At 35.2% G+C, this 17,013-nt stretch overlaps 1 protein-coding gene across 2 annotated transcripts in view; it reads left to right on the top strand.

Annotated features, from left to right (window-relative positions):
* The window catches only part of COL2A1 (collagen type II alpha 1 chain), a 59,289-nt gene that overhangs the window by 26,301 nt on the left and 15,975 nt on the right, over positions 1-17,013 (top strand). For both annotated transcript variants that reach the window (XM_063952234.1, XM_063952235.1), the window contains 19 exons: positions 1,942-2,040; positions 2,802-2,846; positions 3,132-3,230; positions 4,134-4,187; positions 4,926-5,033; positions 6,519-6,572; positions 6,807-6,905; positions 8,974-9,027; positions 9,260-9,358; positions 9,940-9,993; positions 10,347-10,400; positions 11,839-11,892; positions 12,015-12,068; positions 13,597-13,641; positions 13,868-13,966; positions 14,057-14,164; positions 14,799-14,852; positions 15,396-15,449; positions 16,536-16,589. In XM_063952234.1, coding sequence (XP_063808304.1) covers positions 1,942-2,040; positions 2,802-2,846; positions 3,132-3,230; positions 4,134-4,187; positions 4,926-5,033; positions 6,519-6,572; positions 6,807-6,905; positions 8,974-9,027; positions 9,260-9,358; positions 9,940-9,993; positions 10,347-10,400; positions 11,839-11,892; positions 12,015-12,068; positions 13,597-13,641; positions 13,868-13,966; positions 14,057-14,164; positions 14,799-14,852; positions 15,396-15,449; positions 16,536-16,589 — 1,341 coding nt within the window. The remainder of the gene's footprint in view (positions 1-1,941; positions 2,041-2,801; positions 2,847-3,131; positions 3,231-4,133; positions 4,188-4,925; positions 5,034-6,518; positions 6,573-6,806; positions 6,906-8,973; positions 9,028-9,259; positions 9,359-9,939; positions 9,994-10,346; positions 10,401-11,838; positions 11,893-12,014; positions 12,069-13,596; positions 13,642-13,867; positions 13,967-14,056; positions 14,165-14,798; positions 14,853-15,395; positions 15,450-16,535; positions 16,590-17,013) is intronic.

The following is a 17,013-nucleotide window of genomic DNA, read 5'->3' as shown; positions in this document are numbered from 1 at the left end:
GGCTTCCTTACACCTGTCTGGATCAATGAGGGCCTGAATGGATTAGTGCAGATCTGTGAGCAGCAGGGGGCAAAAACTTTCAAATTAAGGACAGAGTAAAAGCATGAAGTCTACAAATCCCTTTAAGGTTTCTGAGGAAGCTCAATTATACTTGGTCTTTAGTCCTTATTCCCAGGCGTCTAGCTGCAGCAGTCGTCATGGTAACCAGACAGTACAGGGGTCCACTCAGGAATTTGAAAAAAACAAGGATCTTTGTGAGAATAAGACAGGGATGAATGCATCAGTACATTAATGAAACAGTGGCCATACATAAAGAACATCAGAAGTTTCAGGGGACATAAAAGGAAACACATAAGCATGTCATCCAAACAATACGAATAATAATATCTGGCCTTTCTTTATGCTGAATGATTAAAGATAAGATCTTACTTCATACTGTATGTCATAACTTACGTATTGAGAACCTCTTCTGTGTTATATAACTTAAGTTAAGCTTCTCTTTCATCTACAAATTTAGCACTGATTGTTATCATAAGCAAGGTATTTCCCAACTGCTTGACACAGTTATTGCAAATACTTTATAAAACTACATAGATCGAATATTATTCTACATTGCCTAGAAGTATATAAGGAAGTATAAAGTGTAGAAGTATATAGAAGAGAATATAATGGTTACAAAAATATACTGCGTATGTTACTTACTTGCAAATTCAGACTGAATACAATATTTTAATGTGTTATGATTTTGAAACTGGTGAATACATAATTTAGGTGAGACATGTAGCATGTAGAAGTTACAATATGCCAGATACACTGTAGTACATGTTATTTTCAAACCCTTTATAACATATATTCATAGTACAGATTTTGATGATAAATATAGTATAAACAGAATGACTTCTACAAAGTGGTATTTTAAAATGATCATACATTTAATTTTAAGCAATACATTGAAAAGAGGGGTTAAAAAGTGGGCATTGAAACTTTTTAGGTACTTTTAAACTTCAAATAGAAAACAAAAATGAGAATAACCTATCCTATCTTAGAGCTATTTTTTTCCATTTTAAAGTAAAAAAACAATACCAAATTAGCCACTAGATGGCAGTAGTTAGGAAATAGAGTACACCCATTCCTATAAAAAAACATGACATTCTTTTACCAATGAACATAATGTATGTAAGTGCTCTTCTCATAAAAACCCCCTCAAACCAACCTCTAGTATTTATCGTATTAATAATTTGATTGGTATTTTCAATATTTTGGTTGTTATCCAATTTCACTGAACAGTGTAAGAGGAATTTCAGCAGCTATGAGTTTAAAAAATAATTATTATTTAAATTAGCATAACATTTTATATTTGTGAGCTATGTTAAATTAATTCATCATATAATTTCTAGAACAGGATTATACTAGGTACAATTATCTGCAAGTTGTATAGACGTGTGAATCACAATTGTTAATTTAACTGCTTCAAAAACATCCCAGTTTGTGATAAAATAATGGCAGATATAGAATTAACAATTGTGATACTGTATATATAATTAATAATTGTGCTTATTCTTTTTTATTTATACAATAAATCATATATAATAATTATTTTTGTGCTATATAAAATCACAAAATTACCATCAAGCATATCAGTATTTAATCACATATTATTTTAACATGTACCATGTAATGATTTCAATACATTTAAGAATGATGGCAAAGACCAATCACAAAACATAGTCATTATCCTCTGCTAGGTGTTACTCTAATGTTGTCATTTGCAGTCAATTTTTATATTAGCTTTCTGCTTCTCATATTGATTATACTATTATTGTGTTGGGAAGAAATACAGTCACTAACATTTGATCAACTAGTTTAAAAGTTAATTTACAATAATAATAATAATAATAAAAGTACAGTGATAATGACCTTTCTCTAATCTCTCTTCATCAGGGTGAAGCTGGTCCCACTGGTGCTCGTGGTCCTGAGGGTGCTCAGGGGTCTCGGGGAGAATCTGGAACACCTGGGTCACCTGGACCTTCTGGCGCTTCTGTAAGTTTCCTTTAAGATCGCTACTAATTCTTTTTAAGATATTGAAATTGCAAATAGAAACATTGAGGCTGTCTTCAGTTTGCTATAGGTTTGCAGTGTCCTCAATATTAATATTAAGTAAACATATATTCTCAGTATAAAAAGGGACAAGTGCAGATTTTTCATCGTGGGGGTGGGTCAATTGGAAGAATGCTTATGCTGGGTACACACTAGCCGGTATATCAGCTGTTCAATTTTATGGCCGATATATCGTGGGCGTGTTGGCGGGTGTGTACCTGCGATATGTCTGTGTATCTCACCCCCCTGAAACACCTGTAATGCATAATACATCTTCTGATACTGGACAAGCAAACATCAGTGGGCTGGATTGTGGAAAGATCACATTGTCAAAGAGCTAATGACAAAGATTCACTGATATAGGCCCATGCATGCAAAGATGTGGAAAACCATTGCCACTGTTAATACATCCTAATCCCTTTATTAATTTGCACAACAAATCAATATCAATCCATGACAAAACAGGTATATACATCAGGGGATATTCATATAGACTGTTCTTTTAGGGTGGAAAGGGAGTGTTGCCTGTAGCAGCCAATGAGATTTTGTCTTTTCCTAAATACAGTTTATACGTATGATTTTACTACACCCCCTCCCAGTTATTTTCGGAATATCTACTTACCTTACATCTAATTTTGTTCTTTGGTTTCCTTTCAAATGCTATAAAATATTTGATATTTATTTATTGTTTTCTTCCTCCTTAGGGTAATCCTGGTACTGATGGTATTCCTGGAGCTAAAGGTTCAAGTGTAAGTAGCACATACCCAAGATATATTGAGAAAATATTAATAATACTCTTTAGGCAGATTTTTAGCAGTGTTTATGGTATTTTCTACGGATGATCCTGAAACAATTTTTATTTATTTTTTTATTTATTTTTTAGATTTTTATTGCTCTTTAGGCATATAGATTGATAATTATTGCTACATCTACTGTACATATGATTTTGCATGTATATTTGTTGGGTGTTGTGTAAAGCAGCTAATTAACAATGACAATAACACATTATTCTTTGTGTGTGTGTCTTCCTGTAGGGTGCTCCTGGTATTGCTGGCGCTCCTGGTTTCCCCGGCCCACGTGGCCCACCTGGTCCACAGGGTGCCACTGGTCCTCTTGGTCCCAAAGGTCAGACGGTAAGTCACTTATCACCAGTCTACATTACTTTACATGCAGTAGGACTATCAGAATAATGGACATTGGCCCTCATTCCGAGTTGTTCGCTCGCAAGCTGCTTTTAGCAGCATTGCACACGCTAAGCCGCCGCCTACTGGGAGTGAATCTTATCTTAGCAAAATTGCGAATGAAAGATTCTCAAAATTGCGAATAGAAATTTCTAAGCAGTTTCTGAGTAGCTCGACACTCACTCTGCCACTGTGATCAGTTCAGTCAGTTTTGTTCCTGGTTTGACATCACAAACACACCCAGCGTTCGCCCAGACACTCCCCCGTTTCTCCAGCCACTCCCACTTTTTCCCCAAAAACGGCAGCGTTTTTTCACACACTCCCATAAAACGGCCAGTTTCCGCCCAGAAACACCCACTTCCTGTCAATCACACTCCGATCACCAGAACGAAGAAAAAACCTTGTAATGCCGTGAGTAAAATACCAAACTTCTTAGCAAATTTACTTGGTGCAGTCGCAGTGCGAACATTGCGCATGCGCAGTTTGTGGTAAATCGCTGCGATGCGATGAAAAAGAACGAGCGAACAACTCGGAATGAGGGCCCTTAACATTAGTAGCCATTAGTGTATTGTATGTAGTATTTATAGAGTAAGCTTTAAATAGGTGGAGAGATGAAGCAAGGAGGACTTGTATGACTACTATGCCCTTGTTCTGCAAATGTATAATGCATCTGCCATGTGTGACTTGGCAACTGCTATATCCATTGTATTTTGTGCAATTCACCTTTGCAGAGTTGCAATCTACTGCAGTCATTTGTATGTTACAACACTTATATGATAGGCAATATGATTTTTTCTAGAGGAGACTAATAGATCTGAGACTTATATTAACAAATGTATTTTCTGTTTGTTTTAGGGTGACCCAGGTATTGCAGGTTTCAAGGGTGAACAAGGTCCCAAGGGTGAAATTGTAAGTATGAATTATTTTAATACCTTTATAATGCATTTCAAAACATTACAATTTTATCTGTCTATGGTATAATGGTATAATGGTATAATCACACAATAAAATATAACACAACTTGGTTAGAAATATATAATACAATCTATATCTTTATTCTGTTACAAAAAATAATATATATTCAAATGTGTTTGCCTTCACATTGTTCTAGAAAATTATTGATTTAATATTATCTAAAACCTACTTCTTTAAGTTAATTGAAGATTTTCAACATAATCTTCCAGTTAAATTATGAAGATAAGTTAACATTAAAATGTATGTTTGGTTCTAGTACAATTTAAGTACAATGCCCACATATGGGCACATTTCCATACCTTGACGGAATATAATGAAGAGTAATATTGGTGTCTGCTGTTTTTAATCTGCAACAAGACTTGGTGAACAAAATGAGTCACTTGTATATTAGATGAAGTAGGCATTTGCATTGGTATTTCAAACTCCTAGACTTCCAATATTCCAATGCTACTAAAGAATTGTTTAATAGGTTTCAGTGCTTTAAGGAAGCCTACAATGCTACTTGCAAACAATAATTCCTGTTCAGCTACTCTTCTAATACAGTAATGAATCACTGTTCATTAATCTCATCAATGAAAACAAAAGACCATCAGTAACCTTAAGTAGCATGGTTACGGCTGTGACTGACCAGCAAGCATATTACTCATAGCGTTCTATATGTTGTTTTTCTAGGGACCTTCAGGTCCTCAGGGAGCTCCTGGCCCAGCTGGTGAAGAAGGTAAAAGAGGTACCCGTGGTGAGCCTGGCGCTGCTGGTCCACTTGGTCCTCCTGGTGAAAGAGTAAGTCTAGAACCCTCAAATTATTTTACATATATTCACTACATTCAATGCTTCTACACAAAAAGTGGCTTGTTGGTTACAAGCCCAGTACACACACTCATCCACGCCTTCTCCTCAATATTACAGAATTATTAGTGCAAGAACTTATAAAATAAATAAAAACAACTGTTGCAATGGGTGTTAATCTTATTGTTAAAATAAAAAAAAGTGATAGAGAAAACATTGGTACTTGAATACATTGAATACTTTGCAAATAATGTTATATAACAGTAGCTTTTAACGAATAGACACACTTTGTGTGTTGCTTGGAAATATGTGCTTGAGAACACCTCAGCTAGGCCAACCGGCACTAAAAAACAGCCCTGGCTCATAATTGTGGCTCTCTGGATCCACCAGTGCTTTCAGTGCATGTGACTGCGAATCAAGATGACAACATTTAATTATAAGCAATTCATGGAGGCAGGCACAAGCTGTGTAACTCATTTGGGTGGCCAGACCCACTAATAATCTCATGCACACCAGCCCTTCTGGCAAACACCAATGGTCTACTTATCTGCTTCATAATCTATATTTTGCAGTGAAGGGAGTGTATACATTCCCCCTATTAATTTGAACACATTATTTCTAAGTTTCCAAACCAATCACCATTTTTAAAAGTCTTAATAAATACCTAGAGTATATAGTTTAAGTCCTTCCAAATCCCCTCCTTCCATTGTCCTTATTTTAAACTTACGCCAGTGTTCTAGACTTTTGGTCAGTGGGCATCAATACAAATGATTGTGACCCACAGCATATATTTGAGACTCTCAGAAGAGTCTTCATGTTGTATCCTCTGTGTATCCATCCCACCAAGCTTTGTCCTACTCCTGCACCATACCAGCACAGTAATAAAATAACATATGGTTTTCAGTCAGACATCGGTAACTCTTGTACATAAACAATATGATCTAATAAGATCATACATACTTGAATGTGAGAACACACTGCCTAAAGTAATTGCCTGTCTAACATCAGCCTCAAGTCATAGCATTTAGTATCCACTGTGATGTCTGCTGTCCTACACACTGTAAGTTTGCCAGCAGGGCCCTTTTACCACTTCACCTATCATTTAGTACCTTATCTTATTTTGTCTCTGTTTATGTCCCTGGTTGTAAACATGGTATACTGTAATAATAAAAGATGATGATATTATTATTATTATTATTATTATTATTATTATTAATAATAATAATAATAATTAATAATAATTGTGCTGTAATTTCCACCTACATCCTGCATATTGACACCACCCATCTTTGCTATACCTTCTAATAAATAGTTATTTGTACTTCTAACCAACTTACAGGTATCATGTTACACATGTATGCATGCAGTTTTTATCTTATGACATGTGCCGGCATATTTCACACAATTCACTCATCTTTAGTATATACTGTAGCTTGTTACTGGAAGTAGTGACCATTGCAATATTTTTTCTGTCATTAGGGTGCTCCTGGTAACCGTGGTTTCCCTGGTCAAGATGGTCTTGCCGGACCAAAGGTGAGTGCAGATGTTCTACCTTGTCTTCCAAGAGGAAACTATATGAATGTAGATACTGTACAGTTATTGTATAATGGCAGTAACATGTAATCTGATGGTACAATTAAACAATATATCTTCTACTGTTTATTTAATTTTATCTTAACATCACCGATGTCATTATTGATGATTATATTTTTAATATAAGTTGATGCTTTTTTTAAGAACAATTAAATACAGATTTTTTTATTTTAGGGAGCTCCTGGTGATCGTGGTGTTCCTGGTCTTGGTGGTCCCAAGGGTGCTAATGGTGATCCCGGCCGCCCTGGTGAACCTGGTCTCCCTGGTGCTAGAGTAAGTGATATCAGATAGACCATGCTACCTTATTCATTGCACTATAATGGTGGGGTATAAACACAGGGCCTGATTCAGAGATGTACCCTAATGCATTCACAGCTGCGATCCCATACACAGGTAATGCGCGAAAATATGCTAATGCTGCATCTTCCTGGAAATGTACTGAGACACCCACAGCCTTCTCTGATCCAGGCTACACGCTGATATGGGCTGGGACACCCTGAAAACTGTTGTAACACGCCAGCATTTTTGCCCCCTGACTGTCATTCACCTTGCAAAGAAATCCTCACTGCAAATGGTGTCGCCAAGGTTCCTTGGTGTGTGCGCAGTGTAATCGAGATGCATACACAGATAATTGCTCAACTCTAAAAATATCAGCATTGTTTGCATCTCTGAATCAGGCCCACTAATTCTCAGGATGGATAATTGCTTGTTACAGTAACATATTAATTAGAATGGAAAAATTAAAATATATTTAGAGTCCACTTCTATACTTCAATAAAAAGTGTGTGGGGGGGGAAACAAAACCCCCCAAAAAAAAACAATCCACCTGTTGTCCTGAGATATGTAGCAGAACAAAATGTAAATGTTCATTTTACAGCAATAATAGAGGAAAGATGAACACCTAATAGTGCAATCAGGTCATATATCATACCACACTCCTAATGAGGGGAGTGTAAGGTGCAAGTGCATAGTAATGTGAAATAACAGAAAAAACTTTTTCTGCTTCTCTTTTTTTACGTTTTTTCGTTCTCATGACCAACCATAGAATTCTGCATAAGAGGCTAAAAATAACTAAAACCCAATGTGCACTAGTATATGGAATTGCACTGTATTAATAACTATTAAAAAAAACCTTCAAAATTCCATAACCACCCTTTAGGGATATTAATTTCCCAAACAGATATCACTACCAGAAGTTGTTGGTTGTTTACAAAAAAGTTCAATATTAATTTAACACAGATAATAGTAGCACATATACAAGAAACATAAAAATAAGTGCTTATCTGTCCATGGGATAATCTCAGCTAAACTGTAGCTGTCCAGTCTGATGCATTTCGTCTAGCAGGAAGACTGCATCATGGGGGTTAGTTTTTACAGGCAAATTTACACTTAGAGGGAGATTAAATGTGTTAGGAAACCCCCATGCCCTAACACATAAATATTGAATGGACTGTTTTAACTGGTTTAAATTATGAAAATATGCCATTTGCAAAACTAGATGAGCACCTGGAAAATCCATACTTTCGAGTAAGCTCAGATATAATGTTTTCATGTTTTTCTCTGTAAAGTCACAACTTTTATCATATGCATATAGAAAAGTTTTTTTTTCTCTCTAAGGAAAGTGACGATCATTTATATGCTAATAGACATGTGTGGATAAATTCCCCTACTTCCCCAGCACAAACAGATACATATAAAATAAACAGCATTTAAAACCAATACTAAATTGCAGACTGAATATGGCAATTCACTACTCCTGAAATTATGTTGGTCTGAGTCCAAATTTATGGAACGTTCTCTCATACCCAAGGCTTCAGAGCAGGGTGACTTATAGACTTCTACAGGACAGGAAAACTTGTCTGATATATAAATATTTTATCTGTGCACAAGTAATGTGAAAATAGATGAAATAAAAGTGTAATATTCCCTTATTAAATGTGCTGTTACCTAGGCTGTAGGAAGGGGCTGGCTGGACAGGGGGGGCAGTTTGCCATCTGCCCCTTGGGTCAGTGCAATTTAAGTGTTCCAGGGCCATCTGACTGCAGATTCCCTGTGAAAAGCTGGTCCACTTGCTTGAGTCTGCCCCCCAGGCTGAAAGTTGCCAGTCAGCCCCTGGCTCTAGATAATGTATAGAAATTGTTTATACATTAGTCTTTCTTAACAAGTTCTAAATCAGGAGATTTAAAGAAAGTCTATGTACATCCTTTTTTAAAAATGATTCCAATAAGCTATGAAATATTAACGATATTTGAACTGAAATCTAGGTTAGTCTTTCTTTGTAAACATGCCAATTCCTTAATGAGGATTTCCTGTTCCCTAATTAATGTCCTATTTCCTTTAGGGTCTCACTGGTCGCCCTGGAGATGCTGGTCCTCAAGGAAAAGTTGGTCCAACTGTAAGTTTTATTTTTAAATTCAATTTTTTTATTATTATTACATTTATTATAAATATATGATGATCATGTTTGTATAATATTTATGTTCTATATAGAAGGTCAAATATACAGTATATATTAGTATCAAGAGTGTTAATTCCAATAAGCAGATGGGAAAAGTAACAAAATGAACACATTGATCCTATTACAGTTACATTAGAAAACAATAATGACTTGGTTTTATCTCTTCTAGGGTGCTGCTGGTGAAGATGGTCGTCCCGGACCTCCTGGACCTCAGGGTGCTCGTGGTCAACCTGGAGTCATGGGTTTCCCAGGACCTAAGGGTGCCAATGTAAGGAACTTTAATATCTGGCAATTTTACAGCCCCCATGTATACTCATCTATTGTCAGTATCACCAGACAATGCAAGTTAGAGAGCGTTTGTAACATGTATTTGGTGTGAACAATATTTATAGTGCTTAGCAATTCACTGCTACATAGTAGAAAATATATGGTATCTATCACCCACTACTTAATTATCCAGTAGTATTGCTTCCTGATTGATGTGTAATAAATGGAGAAATATCCAAGAATTTATACATTTCCCTCATACTACCACATGCAATGGTCAGAGTTATGTCTTCAATATAATGTCATTAAATAAATGTCACATATCTTACAGATAATTATGTATCTTCCACAACAATACAATTATGTTTCTCCAACAATACCATATCTTCTCTTCTCAGATCAATGTCACATACATCACCAAATTATACTTTGTATATCAGTACAAATTGGCCTGGCCCCAGAATTGTACATTATTTATCAGGTTGACTTTATTCAATGTTTTCTCAGTTATTGGTTGTACATTAAACACAATGCACATAACATGTACTGCTAATTTTATATCCTTGTATTGGTTTCTCTTAGGGTGAAGCTGGCAAGCCTGGTGAGAAAGGATTGGTTGGTGCTCCTGGTCTGAGAGTAAGTACTTTTGCCTTGACATTTATGTATGGCTATCTTAATTTTAGATCATTCAATGAAACCCATGCATACAATACTTTGTTTATTTGTAATTCAGTGGATTAGTTAACATAGATAGTAACCTTCTGTCTCACTATCGGAGAATATAAACTGGATAAATAATAACATCATACTACAAGATTCCGGTTATGAAATGGGAGAAACTTAGCTAGGATTTGTATATATTATTTTATGAAAAGATTGTAACAATAATACAATTATCTAGAAATGTTAAAGCTCTGCTATTGCATTCACATCAGTGGTTATTAAAGGAGCTTGTGTGGTAGTAACACGAACAAAAATCTGTCTCCTAGGGTCTGCCTGGAAAAGATGGGGAAACTGGTTCCCAAGGTCCCAATGGCCCCGCTGTAAGTATTATTCACTCTGTTGATTTTAAAAGAAACATGTTTTTCATTGCTAAAAGATAAGAAAATGTTATTCCCAACTTTTCAACTAAAGCAGTAGACAACAAAGCCATCAATGTGGATTAAATATAAAATATGTAAAAGAAAATACACTACATATGGGGTTTATTAACATTGTGCTAAATGCTGCATCATTAAGAATTGCTTTATGTTATTAGAATAGTTTTGATTTACTTTCATGGTATGGCGAACTTCACCATTTTACAACCTGTGCTTGACAATCATGTCTGTGGAGAGCATTTTGAGAACAACATTTTTCAATGTACCACAATCAGTGTCAGACTGGAGCATGAAGGTCCCACCGGGGAAATGCAGTGGTAGGGGCCCATGCTTAAGGGTGTGGCCAGGTTCCAGTGGGGGTGTGGCCAACCACCACAGAGGTTTGGCTAACTATTAGAGAGAGTAGCGGTGGGCCCCTTGATAAATATATATATATATATATATAGTAAATAATGCTAATGCATGCATGATAATGTACCAGATTAACAACAGGCATGCACTGTAGAGAATACACATAGTCCTGTGCAGTATAATTTAACAAATTAATAATTTATAAATAAATGCACTTGGATATATTCTGGAACCTAATCCCTAGAGGAGGAGCTGGGCCCACATGCAGTTGGGCCCCCCTGGGGGTTTCCCCTGATCCCCTGTGGGCCAGTCTGACCCTGGCTACAACAACTGCAACACCTGTGGCAATATAGGAGTAAATTAACATTTATTAAGCAAAATGTATCAAACTATCTTCCTAACTAATAAAAGTTCCCATATTGTGACAACAGGGAAATCAACATAATAAAAAGTATATAGATTTGCTTTGATAATGAGCTGCTGGAGTACAAGGTTGATTCATGCATTGTAAATATGAAACATAACTACATTATTAGCTCCTTTCTACCATTACTAGCTCAGATATGAATCTTACACTATTTCATTGACATTATTATTATTAAGCTTTGCTGAGATTTATCTACATCAGTTTGCTAAGGTCTTTTGCCCATGGCCAGTGAAAGAGATCCTGTGTCCTCCACAAACTGTATATTTTTTTAAAATTTAAATTCGATAGAATAAGAACTACAGTACACAATTAAGAGGAGTCATTTATAATTGATCATTATCCTCAGATAAGATGAATAGACATGTAAGACCTGAGATTACCTATAGACAAGTTCTCCAAGCAGTTTTTCAGTTAGAATTGGTTTTTATAAGTTTGATGCTCTAAGATCGCAATCTTTCTAATTCCATAGATAGACACTGTGTAACATATGTGTCTGGTGACTAGATATTGGGTTGAAATAAACATCAACAACTCATTGGTTTAGACCAAGCCTTAACCTTATGCTAAATGCTAATGATATAAATAATGATGTCTTTCTTGTAGGGTCCTGCTGGTGAGAGAGGTGAACAAGGACCTCCTGGTCCATCTGGCTTCCAGGTATGTCAGTGTTATAGGTATAGATCACTGTATTATATATCTGTAGCATAAAATTAAGTTGAAATGTTTTGACAGGGACTGACTTATGCTTCGAGTAATGAATTATTTTTTTAATTTACTAGGGACTTCCCGGCCCCCCAGGTCCTCCCGGCGAGGGTGGCAAACCAGGAGACATGGTGAGCAAATGCATATATCTAAAACTAACTTTTTATTTCCATTAGTTTAAGGAGCTGTACTAAACTTTTGAACTATTTACATGATACCAATTGACATAATATAGTATAAAGTTTTTGTTGCAGTATTACTATGAGCTAAAGAAATATATACATTTCAATGATCTGAAGAGCTCAAATAAGCTTGAAAACATGGATTAGAAAATACAACAACAAATTGGATTTGTCACATTGTCTCAGATTTCAATAACTCCTCCTTCTATGGATGCCATTTGCAATATTAATACCCTATGGACAATAAAGTATGGTGGTGCAGGTTTTTGGACACCACAGTACCACTGGCATTGCCTACTTGCAGTCAGAGGTAGAAAATATGATCTTTAGGACCAATAAGTTGCAAGGGAATGGTAAGGAAAAAAGAGGAAGACTAAAAGGAAGAGAGGGAAGAGAGAGAGATGTATCCTTGCATCAACTTGATCTTGGGGGAGATGCATCAGTTCTTCTAAAGTGGAGAAGTTGCCCATAGTAACCAATTAGATACTAGTTATGATTTGCCTAGTACATTTTATAAAATGATATCTGGAATATGATTGGTTGCTTTGGGCATGTCCTTTTTAGACGTTTGATATCTGCTAATGACTGATAACACTAGAAAGTAATCACTTTGTTGTCATCTTTATTCTTTTTCCTATCTGTTGCAGTAATAATTTAGAAATAATGATTATCCAAAAGCACTTTACATCATTTAAATTTAAAATCTAGAAAGCATACAAAGATCTATTCAATCTTTTATTCCACTGTAGCTCACAGTAGACAAAGAGCTATAGGTCTAGCACAATTGAGCATGTCTTTATTTGATTACAGTCACAGCATATTCAAAATCAAGTACATTTGATCCCTTCTAGTCTTTTCAAATAAAAATAAATAAAATGATTCCAGTTTTCAATCCCACACTGAAAACAATTTACTTTGCAAGTGTGACCTCAGATATTGCTACATAGTAACATAGTATTTGAGGTTGAATAGAGGCAAATTGCCCATCGTGTTTAACCTGCTGCATCTGGCATCACAACAAATGGGTCTAATGCCCAAGAGTGTAGAATGTCTCTAGCTTCTCTTCTTCCGTGATATATGACTCTGTTTTATCTGCTGTTATCACATGTGCATGTTAGCAATACTGGACTTGCTAACCAGGTGACATGTGCTGGACACTGATTTTTGTATACCACCTTCACCTCTTCTTGTATCAAGAAGACAATACTCACTCAAAGGTATATATGAAGTGGTCCCAAAAGTTTGAATTAAAATATTGTAATACAGTATAACAATGGAAGATTCTCAGCAGAAAGGGTGAGAGAAAAAAAAATGCTTCCTATCTGGAAACTATTAGATAGATAAGCTATTACAGGCAAAATAGCCTTTGACAACTTCAGAGTACTCAATCTCAAACATCATTGTTCAGTATATTTTGCCATTATGTTTTAGTTCTTGAATAAAAAAGTTACATTGTCCTTTTCTATCACTATTCCAGGGTGTTCCAGGAGAAGCTGGTGCTGCAGGTCTTGTTGGACCAAGAGTAAGTAATGATATTAAACATTGCCCATTATTTTATGTTCCTAACACTATACCATGAGGCTGGTATGTTTCAACAATCACATTGTTTGAATATACACATATACATAAACACATATTTTAAAACATTTAATTTTATTAGTAATTCATTTCATAATTAACATTAAAAAGAGGTACATATTCCACATTATCTTATCAACTAAATGACCAATGCTATCTCTGCCTTGCAGGGTGAACGTGGTTTCCCAGGTGAACGTGGCTCATCAGGTCCTCAAGGTCTCCAAGGTCCACGTGGTATTCCTGGTACTCCAGGTACTGATGGCCCTAAGGTAAGAACAGTTTAGGCTCTGTTTCTGTGCATCTGCTATATGAGATCAGTGGATTAATTGGGTGATTACTATGATTACTGTTATCTGTAGGGTGCTGGTGGCCCATCTGGTCCTAATGGTGCCCAAGGTCCTCCTGGTCTTCAAGGCATGCCTGGTGAGAGAGGAACTTCAGGTATCCCTGGAGCTAAAGGTGACAGAGTAAGTAAACTAATTCTATTTTATATTTTATTCTCCATGTTTGGCCATAACACTAATAAAAAACTGTAGTGATAAAACATTATTTTGTAATGTCCAATTTTCATGATAGTCAAGATACATACAGTATATTCCAACTAATAATCTTGATAAAAAAAAATATTTAAAGACATGTGACCCAATGAACTAATGATAGGATCCATGTATGTGTTTGTATGCTCTGGCTGTCACATGTGTGGTGTGGCTAAGCATTCCGTACCATATGTGGCTATAGTCTATGAGATGAGGAAGGTAGGTGCCATTTTAGTCTCAGAGGTTAGAAAGGGTAGGTCAATCCACATACATATACATGTAGATCTTAGAATTTTTGCTAGGCAAGAAATAAATTTTAAACCAAGTAATAAGTACAGTAGTTGGCATTTTCATTATATTTTTCTTACTATCCCTAAAACATATAAAACCATATAATTCTAGGCATTATTTTTGTACTTTTTAATTGAATACTAGTGAATAATGAATTTCTCTTTATGTGCTCCTTTTGAACATAATGTAGATTTTTTTATGCTACTGCTGAGAAATAACAAATGAGCATACTAATATTTTATTTTGTAATTGTTTACTTTTTCATTGCAAATAGGGTGACTCTGGTGAGAAAGGACCAGAAGGTGCTCCTGGAAAAGATGGTGCAAGAGTAAGTACAATATGAGTATATGACAAACTATTACAATATGAGTATATGACAAAACCTGCTGTTTGTACGGACGGCTTGTGACATACCTCCATTTTGGATAGGTCTTTCGCATTAAGGAATAATGTATGTTACAGGAACTCCTTATTGAGAAACTCCTGATTGAGCTTTTGATTTTTTGTCCCTGGGGATTTTGCCGTTGACTGGTTTTTTAATTATGTGGTAGATGTAATGTCCCATGTCAGTATAGTAGTGTCCACATTCTGCATAGATATAGAATTATATTATGATCATATTGAGTAGGTGTAGTGTCCAAAATTTGCATAGGTTGTTATAGCATTGTATTATGATCATGTTGGGTAGGTGTAGTGTCCGGAGTCTGCATAGGTTATAATCGAATTGTATTATGATCATATTGGATAGGCGTAGTGTCCGGAGTCTGTATAGGTTGTTAAAGAATTGTATTATGACCATGTCCGGTTATTAATTATAGGAAGTGTGGTGTACATGTGAATGTGTTAATTTAATATCTACTTTTTTTTGTAGGGTTTGACTGGTCCTATTGGTCCACATGGTCCAAGTGGTCCTAATGGAGAGAAAGTAGGTGTCATTTCATCTAAAAATGTGTTTCAAATGAGAATAGTAATGCATAATGATTTCATTGCTATATGATAGTCATATAATAAAGTTTTAAGCAATTTTACAACAGTTAATAATTGCTAATGATAAAAATTATTGTCTTAGTAACAACAACATATCAGTTGGATGCTACCATGGAAATATTAAAGCACTGCAACATTCTTCCATATAATAACATTTATGGTAGTGTAAATGTTATACGTTTAGTCTTGGAGGGGCCATGACCCTGTCATATTCATCTGCTCATGTCTCCAATCTTTTATTAGTAAACTTTTCTAATACAAAATTCAGAATTCTCACTTCCTATCACAATCCCTGTAGGACCTTGAGAACATCAGAAGAATAATAAGGCTGTATATATACCTTATAATGTCTAAGAAAAAAAGTTGCATGAAACACTGGATTTACACTATATTATATACTGCCCTGGAAATGTTTAAACCATAACTACATCCTAGTGGAAGAAAGGTTAATAAAAAGATAAGAGATTACATATAGTTTTACTATTTGCAGTTCTATTTCCAATACGGGCAAAAATATAATTTACAGACACAGACAATATACGTTATAATAAGCAATGTCTTGCCATAAGGCTGAAACTCCATATCGAGTAGGTCTATAAGCAGTTATATTTTGTAGCTTTTAAAATACATCCCAGCAAGAACATGTACAGAGCTAGTTTTAAATTTGTGGTGAAATGCGTGATCTGTACTTTCAGTTCACAGATTAATCACAATTTGAAATTATTTATATAATAATATAATATAATTTCTTATTATAATAAAATATTAAAAATAACATAGTACAAATAAATATTGTTAGTTTTACTATTTAACAAGAATAAGAAGAAAGCTTAATATGTCCTGAAACAAATAAAACACACTAACTGTATGTACTTAATATTGTAAAAAATAACTGATAGTTTTAAACAAGGAAGTTAAAATTCCTTCATATTCAATTACATTTAAGTGTGTTTATTGTTTTGTGATATTATTGCATAACATACGGTGTGTGTGTGAAAATACATTGTTCTCTTTTATCTTTTAGGGAGAATCTGGTCCTCCTGGCCCATCTGGCATTGTTGGCGCCCGTGGTGCTCCTGTAAGTTTATTTTGCTAATTATATGTTATCTCTGCATAGGGTATTTATCAAAGGTATTGTTGTACTTTTACTTTTGTCAAATAGTAGGCTTCAAAGCATATTTGTATATGTAACTGTGTAGCAGTATAATGATATTTTTAGCACTTACACTATAAGTAATTCCCTTTTAACATGTACTGGGGAACTAGAAGAAACTAGTTATGTACAATAAATATAGTAAATAAATATAACTATATATATATAAGTGGACTGTGTGTGGCGGATGGATTATTCCATCATCATCAGGACATATCAAATAAATGTAAAAACACTGGGGCAGATGTATTAACCTGGAGAAAGCATAAGGAAGTGATAAACCAGTGATACGTGCAAGGTGATAAACGCACCAGCCTATCAGCTCCAATATGTAAATTAACAGGAGCTG

The sequence above is a fragment of the Pseudophryne corroboree genome, chromosome 2, assembly GCF_028390025.1.
Source record: "Pseudophryne corroboree isolate aPseCor3 chromosome 2, aPseCor3.hap2, whole genome shotgun sequence".
Classification (NCBI taxonomy): Eukaryota; Metazoa; Chordata; class Amphibia; order Anura; family Myobatrachidae; genus Pseudophryne; species Pseudophryne corroboree.
This window is presented reverse-complemented; position numbering and strand designations above follow the sequence as displayed.